This window comes from Vulpes vulpes, chromosome 2 (assembly GCF_048418805.1).
Source record: "Vulpes vulpes isolate BD-2025 chromosome 2, VulVul3, whole genome shotgun sequence".
NCBI lineage: Eukaryota > Metazoa > Chordata > Mammalia > Carnivora > Canidae > Vulpes > Vulpes vulpes.
In genome coordinates, this window is record NC_132781.1 from 127,453,282 (window position 1) to 127,465,881 (window position 12,600).

General features: G+C 39.5%; 1 protein-coding gene across 4 annotated transcripts in view; it reads right to left on the minus strand.

The window, feature by feature from the left end:
* Positions 1–2,149: 2,149 nt before the first annotated feature.
* Positions 2,150–12,600, minus strand: part of ANKRD55 (ankyrin repeat domain 55) — a 179,319-nt gene continuing 168,868 nt past the window's right edge. For all 4 annotated transcript variants that reach the window (XM_072749952.1, XM_072749950.1, XM_072749951.1 and 1 more), the window contains exons 11-12: positions 5,901–5,993; positions 2,150–3,871 (exon numbers count right to left, since the gene is read on the minus strand). In XM_072749952.1, coding sequence (XP_072606053.1) covers positions 3,750–3,871; positions 5,901–5,993 — 215 coding nt within the window. In that variant the 3' untranslated portion in view covers positions 2,150–3,749. The remainder of the gene's footprint in view (positions 3,872–5,900; positions 5,994–12,600) is intronic.

Here is a 12,600-nt window from a genome sequence, read left to right on the forward strand (position 1 = left end):
TTTTGATGGAAACGTTTGTTGACAGTCTTCACCTATCAGTATTAATATTTCTATGCCAATATCTAGGAAACATGTGAATCTGATAGAATTTCCTGATTTTATTTTATTTTTTTAAAAAAAGATTTTATTGATTTGAGAGAGAGCACAGGCAAGTGTGCACTAAGGGAAGAGTAGAGGGAGAGAGACAAGCAGACTCCATGCTGAGTGTGGAGCCCAATGCGGGACTCAGTCCCAGGACCCTGAGATCATAACCTGAGCAGAAATCAAGTTGGTTGCTTATCCCAGCTGAGCCACCCAGGTGCCCCTAAGGAGAAAGATCATTTTCCCTGAAGGCAGTAAGAGAGGCTAACTACTACATGTGATAGCTGCTTTCATGTTTTTTTATTTATTATTAATTTGATTTTTAACTTGAGTGTTGTATTTTATGGTAAGGTCAAATATGTTCCTTCTTAATTACCCCCATTTGAGCCCTATGGTAGATTCCAAGGGGTTGTTTTCAAAAGACTACCTTTAAAATGCCAGGATGCCCTTGCTTAGAGACATGCATTGGTAAACTTCAAAGAGTAGGGGCAAAAGCAAAATCACTAGTTATGTTTGTCTTTCTGGGAGGCACTGTTTCTAATCGGTCACTTGGTGAGGCTTTCTAAAATTTTGTATCAAGCTGTGATTTAATAGAGTTGGAAAGGATAATAAGCTAGAGCCACAGAAAGCTATTTATGTTGGCTGAATCTATGAAATGAGAACATTAGCGTTTAGTGTTTATGGGGAGAAAGAACACCTGTGTTACACCAGGTGATCACCAAAAGGAAGTAAGAAAAATGGGGGGGAAAACCCTACCTTCCAACAAATCTAATTGGTTAGCACAAATTACTGAACTGGTGGACTCTTGCCACAAATATTAATATTAGCTCCATTATGCCTCTACAGCTTTTAGGCTGAATGAATAAATTCAGAAAGTGACACTTTGCCAAAGGTGTATCACACCATTGAAACTTGTGGAACAGGAAAACAAGATATGGGAATTATGTATGTGGACTATGCGACTAGAAAGACTGCCATTAGCTGTGTGACTTCAGGCAAATTAGTTAACTTCTTTCTTTGCCTTGGATTCCTTGTCTGTACTTGGAGAATATAAGTTGATGTAATGGTCCCGATGAAATAATGAATGAAAAGTTATGATTCGTGTGTAAATAAATGATATGTCCTTAGCAGGGAAGGGGAATATAAGAGGTCAAATAAGAGAACTGTCATTTTAGAAGAAAAACTCGCTTGACATTTTTTTAAGTTGGGCACAAATCAGTGATTACCTGATTTCTGATTTCATCAGTAAAATATTGGCTTGAGGATAAATCCACCCCAAACAAGCAACTTTTCTTGGTGGTAAAAGGGTAACTATATTTTTAAAAGGTGGTGATGGGTAGAAATTACTTCTTCATATCTAGCAAAAGATCCTTAAATCCACTTCAGGGGGAAGGCCTAACACTAGAAAACGCTATGTGTGGGGGCACCTGGGTGGCTTAGTTGGTTGAGTGTCCAACTCGGTTTCAGCTCAGGTCATGATCTTAGGGTCATGGGATTGAGCCCCACATCAGGCTCCCTGCTCAGCAGAGTCTGCTCATGATTTTCTCTCTCTCTCTCTCTCTCTCTCTCTCTCTCTCTCTCTCCCCCTCTCTGTCCCTCCTCCCTGTGCTCTCTCTCCCACTCTCTAAAATAAAATAAATAAATCTTAAAAAAAAAGAAGTACAAGTGCTGGGGGATGGTGGTTTTTTTCCCTAGCTATATACAGGTATGGTTTGCTTATTTGTCTTTTTAATTGCTTTGGCCTCTTAGCTATCTACTTGGTAAAGGGACCTTAAATGATCACTTAGGGACTGAGCTTTGGTTAGTGTGGTAATCTTTTGGATAATTCATAAATATTCCAATTTTCCCCTTTCCTGCCCGTGGAAGGATTGCATTTACTTACCTCATTTGGAGTTAGGCATGTCCATACGACTTGATTTGGCAAATGAAATGTGAAAGGTAGTGTGAGACTCACCTTGCACTTCCTCTGTTCTCGTCACCAAGGAGGTGGATGCTGAAGTAGAATCTACATCAGCCAACTCTGCCAGCTGGTGTGGGACATGTATTGTGAATGAGAACTGTCAGCCGGTGAGATTTTTGGGGTTGTTTATTATTGAAGTAGAGGCTGTCCTATCCTTATTAAGCCAAACAGTAGATGGCCAGGTATCTCCTACAGGTGAACAGAGATTCAGAAGTAATCAGGTGACATAATAGAACCACCTAATTAATATGATTATGAATGATTCACCTAAATCATTCTCACAGGGAATGATTTTTCAAAGATGCAGTGCACAAACAAAAGAAAAGAGAACAAAACAAAACATAACAGAAAACCCCTCAGAATCTATGTCCTGAGAGCTCTCCCATTTGCACCAGGATTTGTCCTCCCTACCAGCTACTGTCTAGCTTGGATGACTGGCCACGGGCTTTCTCTTCTATAATCTCTAATTCAGACTACTATCATTGTCAAAATGAGACCGTGGACCTCTTTACTATCACTTCCTATGTCTCTCTACCTTGCCACCTTCCTCTCTACATCCCTACTTTCTTCCCTTCCTTCTTTCCTGGAAAAAAAAAAAAAAAAAGACTGAGTGCCTGTTATGTGCCAGGCACTGTACACATTTCTGGAAGTGCAAAGCCAAAGAACTATGATTTGGCCTCAGAGGAGCTTCTATTTAGTTAATGGCACAGTCTGATCTCTCTCAACAAATAATGCTAATACAAAATGCTAAGTGTTGTACTTGAGATAATTACAGAATGACATATAGGCTTAGAAATAACACAGAATGACTATGATCTTATACATCTAGGCCTTGAAATTTAAATCAGTCCAAATAACACATAAACATCTTAGTGAGATCTACAGTTAGTAGTAGTCTTTTGAACTTTACTACATCATAAGTTTGGGAATGTCTTGAGTAGGCAGAGACCATTATTTCAAACAGAAAAAAGAATGATTAAACACACAGAGTATTTGAGGAATGTATGAGAAATGCCTGTCTCATTCTGTTAGGCCAGGATGTAGATGCTTCCAACTTACATGATCTTCTCACTATTAGAACAACCACATCTGTAAATGACAATAAGTGGAAATAATCAAATAACAAAGAAGATACATAAACATTGGCAAATAATTTGGGCTGTAGCCAGAATCAGAAGATGTTGGAAAATACTTTACAGAAGCTTATACATTTAAAAGCTATTAACTGTGACTGATTAAAGGAATTTGCTACTTTAATTTTAATTAAGTTTCATCAACCTAAGGTAGAATTACAATAAATGTGAAGAAAAAGTATGGAATATGCTTTTCTGTTGTTTTTTTATTCAGCAAAGCATACATTTTTAAGACAAAATCATTCAGGAAAAACAAAACAAAACAAAGACAAAAACCTCTGTTGATGTCACAACGCAAACCAAACATAGCAGAGTTTCCCTGCTGATAACAAATCCTGACTTTTTATTTTGGCATGGAGACGTTACAGAAACTCACAGACTTAAAATATATATACAATCAAAGATTCCAAGTGCTTATTTGGGAAATATCATTGGAATAAGGAGTTATAAAACCATGAATGGCTTCTATAATGCAATTTACTAAATCAGTCTTGGTTCTCACAAACTAGAGTACTCTCATCCTTTGACAGTTGAAAATATATATAATCTATACTTTTACAGTCAGCGACCCACAGTTAATTTTCTTCATTGGTGGGACTGGCAAAGTTTTCACTGTCTTCAGCTGGCACGCTCTGCCCCCGTTGGCTTGGAATAGCAGGAAGCACTCGGTTTGTCCGCAGAGGTCCTCCAGATAGAACTGGGGAGAAAGAACAGAATGAAAGCCTTTCAAGGTTTGCTGCTCTCAGAGTCTCAGGAGGAATGGTGTTGGGAGAATGATGTTATCTCTAAAGGAGTGGAGGCATTTCTACGGAGCTTGTCTTGGTGAGAGCTCAGCTGCAGGAAAAAGTTGTGTCTGTATCTACTCAGGCTTATCATATGTCATCAGGATGTCAAATACGCACAAATACAAGACGGGGCCAAGTTTGATCAAAACATGATTGGACTATGCTTGCCTGGCACAGCTCTCTTTTCCTGGGGTGGAGTAGCTGTTGATGGCCAAGTCAGCACAGTGCTCTAAATGAGCCCCAAGACATCTGTACTGCCCTTTTATGCGATCCTCAAAAGGCTCTTGAGTTTCTTTTAGGAAAAGCCCTGTGTACCTTCGCATTTCTTTTTCATAGAGCTAAAGTTGATCAAAGATCTTTATCTTCCCTTTTCTCCTTAAATTTAATTGTGAAGAGCAAAGCTCCTGGGCTCTGCCTATGAAAATTCCCTCTCTGGCTTCTCCAAACCCCACCAGGATTCAAGGCTGAGCAACTACTTAATTAGATAACTTTGTGAGTCATTTCTGCTTAAAGACAGGGTCGGGCTTGAATTTCATCCAGTGATTGAATTCACACCATCCCAAACTCTTGCTTTATACAAATCAGTAAAAGCAGAGGATTGGATCTGTTAAGGAAGAGATTTTGTTTTTTGCTACTAATTCCTTGTGTGAGTTTGGAAATAAATCTCCATCTCTCCCTTTCCTTATGTGCAAAATGACAGGGTTATACTAAGACCCTGTGATTCACTGTTTTTACCTAAGAAATCCTAGAACTCTTGATTGGTCCCTTCCACACTACAGCCTGGGGCTGAAAAGACATACTGGGTATTTATTCTGTGCAAACAGTTGCCAGTGTTTTCCATATATTACCTATATTGGATGTATAAATATATTTCCATATATTACCATGTAATCCTTCAAACAACCTTTTTAGGCTGGCACTGTTCTTATAGGCTAAGGGAGGAAACTTGTCTGAAACCAGGCAGCTCCTAAATCATTCAACCTCTGCAATTAAGGGGGTATGGAGAGAGAGAGAGAGAGAGAGAGAGAGAGAGAGAGAGAGAGAATGAGAGAGTATGTGCATGCTTGCATACATGTTATAAATGACAGGGCTGGGATAGAAAGAGAAGGAAGGAAGGAAATTAGAATCCAGTAAGAATTGCTTGTTTCCATGAGGCAGCTGACTCAGTGTCTTATAGTTTTGCTCCTGGCTCTGCTACTTACTACCCAAGTAATGCTGGGCAAATCATGCAACCTCTGTGAGATCAGTTTTCTCATCTGTACAATGGGAATAATAATAGAATCTGCCTCCTAGCACAGATATGAGGATATGCAAACTCGGAATTTCTGGGTGTGGAGCCCAGAAATCTACTTTATAACAATCACCCCAGGTAATACTTGAAGTACACTCAAACTTAAAGATCACTGACTAATAGAATATATTTAATATTTTACGTTGTGAGAAATTTTTGTACAAAATATTATTTAATAAATCAATAATGTCAAAAGTAACACGGGTGAACAGCATCTACATGATTATTCCTTTCTGTTTAGGGATGCATAGCCTCTGAGTAGGGGGATGACACATATTTGTACCTGTTCATCATAGTCAGGAAACCAATGTCAAAAGACCAATCTTAAGAGAAAAAATTTTAAAGCACTTTCTTACACACATTAAATAGAACATAACAAAATAAACATTGGTTATTGTTTTTATAATCCAAACACAAAAATTCCTCAAGGGAGGGAGTATCTTTTTTTTTTTTTTTTTTTTTTTACCCTAAACAAGCATTACCAAGTTGGACAAAACTTTAAAGACTGTCTCTATTCTATTTTCCTGTAATTTACAAGTTTTGGCGCCTTATGTTCCCTTGAAAAATGAAAGTAAACTGAAATAACAGTTAGTTGTGTCTAGACATGTTAACACTTGCAAAGGAAGCTGAAGAAGATTCATAATACTTACATTTTTGGTCTGGTAGGGGAGCTAGGTTGTTCCGGGTGAAAGGAAGATCCCTGATCTGGGGTCTATTTGGGGAGACATGCTGAAAATTTTGTCCTAGGGACAAACAAAATTGTGTCAGTTATCTGAGCATAACCAAGTGCAAATTATAAAATCCAGTGGATAAGAGAATCATAAAGTTGTTAGAGATTGCTCAGTTTAAGATGCTAACAACAACAAAAATCATAATAGCTACACTTCGTTGAGTTTCTATTATATACCAGTCACTGTTTTAATGAAATAAAAAGATATCGGAAGTCATTTCTTGAATAAATGAGTTGAAATAAAATTTTATAAACAAGCACAGTTGGCCACTCACTCTATAAAACTTAAAAGTTTGAGGGATGCCTGGATGGCTCAGGGGTTGAGCATCTGCCTTTGGCTCAGGGCATGATCCCAGAGTTTAGAATCGAGTCCCACATCAGGCTCCCTGCAAGGAGCCTGCTTCTCCCTCTGCCTGTGTCTCTATCTTCTCTCTGTGTCTCTCATGAATAAATAAAATCTTTAAAAAAACCAACTTAAAAGTTTGAAAAAGTAAAATAGGGTATACAATAAAATATATCAGTCAAATCTGTGGTGAATGACACATAAGTAGGATATATTCTTCTCGATCAGTGTTTTTCAATGCTGGTTGCACATAGGAATTGAATTATCTCAGTCGTTTAAAAAAAACACTGTAGTCCAGCCAAACCCCAGATCAATTAAAAGAGAATCTCTGGGGCTGGAATAGGGCATCAGATTTTTATCACTTTCCAAGGTATTCTAATGTGCTGTAGGATTGAGTATCATTGACCTAGAAGATGGGATCTGGGTGAAGTCACCTGGCATGTGGCTATTCTCTAATTTAGGCTATAAGCAGTGCTATGCTGGAGCCATGTGTACTGGCTCTTGGGAACTAATGGTTAAAATTTCAGGAATTTAGTGAGCTGTTGACATCACAGTGGTGGCTTGGCGTCGGTCATAGAAGTATTTACACCATGGAAATCAGCAAGCACTGAGTCAGCTGTTAAATATTTATCAATATACCACCGATTACAAGAGATAGACCTAAATGTCTGAAAATAGAAAGGAATACCCAAGTTATTTAGGTCCCTTTAAATAGTTGACCATTTGGTCAACTCCTGGGACAGGAGTAGACTTGTCTGCCAGCTTGGGTAAGAGATGCTCCCTCTCTAAACCTCAATTTCCTGAAATACAAAGTGGTGAAAGTAATTGTATCTGTCCTTTTCACTTGTCATAAAAATTAAATAAGAGAACAAATGTAAAGCATTTAGCTTACAAGGTTAACACCTAATAAACATTAGTTATTATGACAGTTTTATTCTGTGGAGTGTTTAACACAATCTCCCGGAGAGTAGGGAAAGTATTCATTTGATCTTTTGCCTCATAATTTTGTAAGAATCAGAACAACTATAGGAACTGCTGATAGGCTTAATTCTTCTGCTTGGGCCAGACAGTCCTTAGAATAACAGAGAAAAAAAGATTAGCCAAGATCCACTGTCTATCTGCATAGGGGCATTATAAGGGCAGCCCTCTGAGCACTGCCATTTGATGAAAATTGAGCAAAATTTACAGTCTCTATGGTGGATATTATGTTTTTATTCCTTTGTATTCTAAAGGTCAAATAACCTCATAAGCTACTATTTAAAAAGAAAACATCCCTGAGTAGAATAACAGTAAGTAATTACAGTAAGTACCCATATCAACTCATACCTTATTTATCCATGAACATTTGAGCAGAAATTTGCAAAACCAAGAAATGAGATAATGATAATTATGGCTAAAGTTTACTGAGAACTTACTATTGTAGGGACTGGGCTGGATGCTATGGGCATAATTTCATTTAATCTTAACAATCACTTTTCCTTGTGACATAGATGCCATTATCATCCACATTATACAAATGAAGACACTGGCTTGGAAGATTTCTCAAATGTGCTCAAGGTTACATAATGGAAAGTGACAGAGCTTGGGCTCCAACTTTGGTCTGTCTGACATAAAACTCGTCCTGCCTCCCTAGCAGTCAAGGCAATTTTGACAAGATGTGAGATGGGCAGAAAGGGGGTGGGCGGTGATTTGGGAGATGGGAGGAGAGCCCAACTTCATTCTGCACTGGCATTGGGCTCAGTTTTGAAGGACAAGGTGGATCTGTGTGCAGCCCAAAGCTCTGTTATGTGTGCTGCAGGCATCTCAGGGAGCGTCAGCCCATCAGGATAGGATCACTGTCCTAGATTCAAAGGCAGAAGGGTTTTCACAGTTCAACAATAGAATTCAGTCAAGCGATTAAATAAATTCAGCATTCATCTATTGTGTATCACCGTATTCCTGAGCCTAGAGCGCAAAGAGGACAAGGCAAGGTGCTCAGGAAGGGATAACAGTGTATGTTGGAGGAAAAACAGGTTAACTTCTACTTTTGAAGCCTAAGAGCAGTGGTGTGAGGGTATCACATAGGAAAGGGATGTGGAGAGGTGTGTCTTGAATCCCACAGCACTCACTTGAACTTTTGCTTCATCACTTCCTGCCTAGCTCTGTGACCTTAAGCAGGTGGTATAATCTCTCTATGCCTCAATTTCCTCATTTCCAGAATAGGGATTAAAAACTCCTCTCCAGCAGTGCTGGCAAAGGGGAAGTACACACTTTGCTATCTGCCTCACAGGAGGCTCAGCAAGGTGGATTCATTCTATGGTTCACAGTAAGAAAGAGCCTCAGCTCCTAAAGAAGTCAGGGGGACTTCAAGGCAAGGTGGCTTTTGAGCTGGTTCTTAAAAGATTGTACAAATCTGCCAAGCACACAGTGGACAGAAGGTAAAAATAACATGGGCACTGACGCCATAGAGCGAAAGGTATGGGGTGTTGGGGCCCTGAGACATATTCAAGGAAGTGTTTAAGGGGATGGGGGAAAGGATTGGAGATGTAAGGCCCAGATGCTGAGAATGGAGCCCAGCCATGCTGGGAGCATTTTGAGGCCCAGCCATGTGGGAGCATTTTGTTTATCAGCTCAGGAGTCTGGTCTTTGTCCTGGAAAAGATGTAGCACCTCTGATGAGTTTAATCAGAGGGGTCACAGGATCAGACCTACACAGGAAGGAGAGCACATTGCTGCTGGGATAGCCTAGCAAACTGGGGAGAAGGGAGTTCTCTCTTGAGGAAGAAGGGAAGCGAGCACTTTCTTACTTTTGTGATGGCTTGAAAATAACCAGGCTGGTTGCAAACACCACAGAGCTTTCTGTTCCATTTTCTCTGAAAGCTGCTCGCAATGAATTAAGCTGATGTGCTCCAAATTTCCTCATTAGGTTAAGTGCCTCATCCCGCATCTCTCTCCATCTAGCCCACTGACAGGTCTCAATGAATGTTAAGCAATAATCATTACGGCTAAATGTTCAGGGTTGCTGATGTAAGCACAGGATATTGGCTGCCAGGAATTCAAACAGTAGTACTGCTAGCCCTATTATTTCTACTAAACCCAGGGCAGGAAAAGAGAAAATCCACTGCTAAAGGGACTATCCAAGTTCAGACCAGCAGTGCTGTGGTATGATTTGCAGTATCTAATTGCTTTACCGTATTAGACTTCCATATCAAACCATGGGTGCTCAATCTAGAAATCTGCTAGACTAACAACTTAAACCACTTAAGTGAACCCTCCTAATTGTAGTCCAGAAGCCTCAGTAGTTCTAAAAACATTTCAAACTGGGTTAAAAATGTCCACAAAAATAAAATGTATAAGGCAGGGAAATCTTTTTGTTTTGGGAAGGACAATGTCATTTCTAAGAAAATTGCAGTGTGGGTAATTGGTAAGTATACTAACAAACTTGACTTTGAGATTTAAGGAGAGAAACACATTGCCACAGTGATACCTTGCTATTTAGGGGATGTGGGTTGGAGTGCTGAGAATGTCACTAATTAGTTGTAAGACTTTGAGTAAACCATTTTAACTATTCTAGGCCATGTGAATTATAACTGAAAAGGGCCTCATGAGACATAATGGCCTCAGCCTCTGCATGAGTAAGAAACTGGCTCAGAGAGACGACATGTCTTGCTTTATCAATCAGGGCTCATCCAAGAAAAAAAGAGACCTCTCTTGGTCTTTCAAACAGAGGGAATTCCCTACATATATTTGTGATAGAAAAGCTAAGAAGCCAAACTAAGAGAGAGTAGGACAATCCAGAGATTAGCTGTTGCAAAAAAAAAAAAAAAAAAAAAAAGGCAACCACCCCTAGCCTGGAGAGATGAGAGGAAGAGATGGTGTTATGAAGGCCTACAAGCTAGTGGAAGCCAGAGCCACAGTGAGCAGCTGTGTGGAGAAGTGGGAGGAGGTAGAACCACTGTTGGGGCTTCCAGAAGAAGCAGAGGGACACTGTGTACAACTACATTGCTTTCCTTCGTTCTCCTACTCTTCCTCTTCTGCCAAGTGCCTCCTGGTACTTGGCCTAAAGTACCTGGAAGCAGCTGCAAGGGAGCCTAAGAAGTGTTGTTTCCTTAGAGACAGAAGGGAACTGGGGGGAAAAGACGAGATGTGAGAGCAAGCAAGCAGTTGACTAGCAACAGGTACTTAAATTTCGTCTTTAAAGCAAGGTCACTTCTAGTTTCTGTCTAGAGCATACAGCCTGGCACATGGTTCTTTAAAAAAGAAAAAACTTTTGTATGTGTATAACATTGTGTTCGAACCACTGTTCTAAGTACTCTGCATGTATCACCTCTTTAAATCTTAACGGCAACTCATGATCCTATGAATTAGATATTTCCTCTCAGTTTTTTTTTCAGGTGAAGAAACAAAAACCCAGAGAGATTAAGCAACAGCAAGTAAGTGGAGAGCCAAAATCTGAGTCCCGGTGTTTTAACTGTTTTAACCGCTGGATGATTCTGCATCTTGACAGATTCCAAAGACCCTCTAACCATTTAATGAATGACTGGATTGCTAAAGTCCTCTCCATTTAAAGACCCTATAATCTTGTATCTAAACATGAGAAGAAAGTTGCTTTAAAGCCAGTTGCAGAATCATTCGAGCAAATCTATATCTTTAAAAAGTTCATTTATAGGCTGAAGATTCTTGGGAGATTTATCTTATCACAACTCAGTTGCCTAGGATGGCTCCTAGTTATTATCAGCGCTTAAAAACATTGGTTGGAAAAAGAAATGCTTTGATGTGCCACAGCTAATTATTCAAGGTTTTCTTGGAGAATTTTGCTTCTTCTTTTCTGCCACCCCAGGACTGACTATTCAAATTATTTCACTGGCAAATGAAGCAAAATTTCAAATGAAGCAAGTTTATTGAGTTTCCTTTTATTTCCAGTAATATAGCAAGTTTAGATGGTTCCAGTGACAGAGTGTACTAGTTCTTCATCCAATATCTAATCTCTTAGAAACAAAAATTCTTCTCTCTTAGAAACAAAAATTCAATTTTTGAGGGACAGCTATGTGCTGAGATTTAAAATACTACAATTCACAGTCTCCCTTGTAGTGAGGCATGACCATGTGACTAGAGTTCTGACCAATGAGATGTAAGAGAGACATGGGTACTTAGTGGAGATGACATCTTAATGGGAGCTGACTCAGCTGGGCCATATCCATTTTTTTGGCCTCTCTGTGCTCCTTTCCTCCTTGTCTGTTAGCCATAATGCACTGTGAACTAAGCTGAACAATGTTATCATATGGTGAGCTGTGGAGCACACAAATGGAAGGAACCTAAGTCTTTGGTGATGCTGGAGCTACCAAGCACCTGGGAACTACCTACTTCAGACTTCTTTCCTACAGCAGCACTGAATTTCAATGTTGTTTGAGCCATTGTTGCTTTGCTTTCTGTCATAGGCAGCTGAACCCAATCGTAACTGATGGAGAAGAGACAGACTAAGACTGTCTTGGGAAAAGAAAAAGAAGGAGATTTTCACAAATTTCAAAAGATTTTCAGAAGAGAAGGTATTAGGCAGGACCAAATCCAGAAAGAAGACTGCTTTGAGGCCCTGGAGGCCACTAAAATGTAAAAAAAAAAAAAAAAAAAAGAAGATTAATATCTTTCCTTCCTTTATCCTTCTGTTGAATAAAAGCAAAAACACTACCTATGCCACTGACCACACATTTTAGTGCTTTGCGGGGGAAGTAAATGTTGGGTGGAGTTATTCTCAGACACCGGGAAATAGCCTTCCTGTGCTTATCCATATTTATCCTGTGCTTAAATACATATAAATTTATATGCAGGGAGCCATACTCACTTGTTTCAGACACCAGGCAAACAGAAATGGGGGAAGAAAGCCAGATTCATGCTGCTTTAAACAGGAAGGAATACTCTACCTTTTCAAATACATATATTCCTCCTCCACTTCTTACCATACACATAGCTCTCTTGGTCTCTCATTCTTCTGTGTTTGACAGAAATAGGGGTTCAAGATACATCATCCCCCCCCCCTTAACCCTACCATAAGAAAAACAACAGAAACACATTGATCACAAACAACTGACATGACACAGAGAGACACTGGAAAGTGTTGTGGATGGCGTTGACCTGGGGACCGTGATGTCCAACTGGCGTCAAGGGGGCTGTGGTTATTCCTAACCAGCCCATTATTACCAAGCAGAATTTGGGTTCAGTGCTGCCAGGCTTTTTAATTTCTCAAGAGAAGCTGAATCTTCCATTTTTATGTAAAACTTCATGATTTTTAAATATTAGCAATT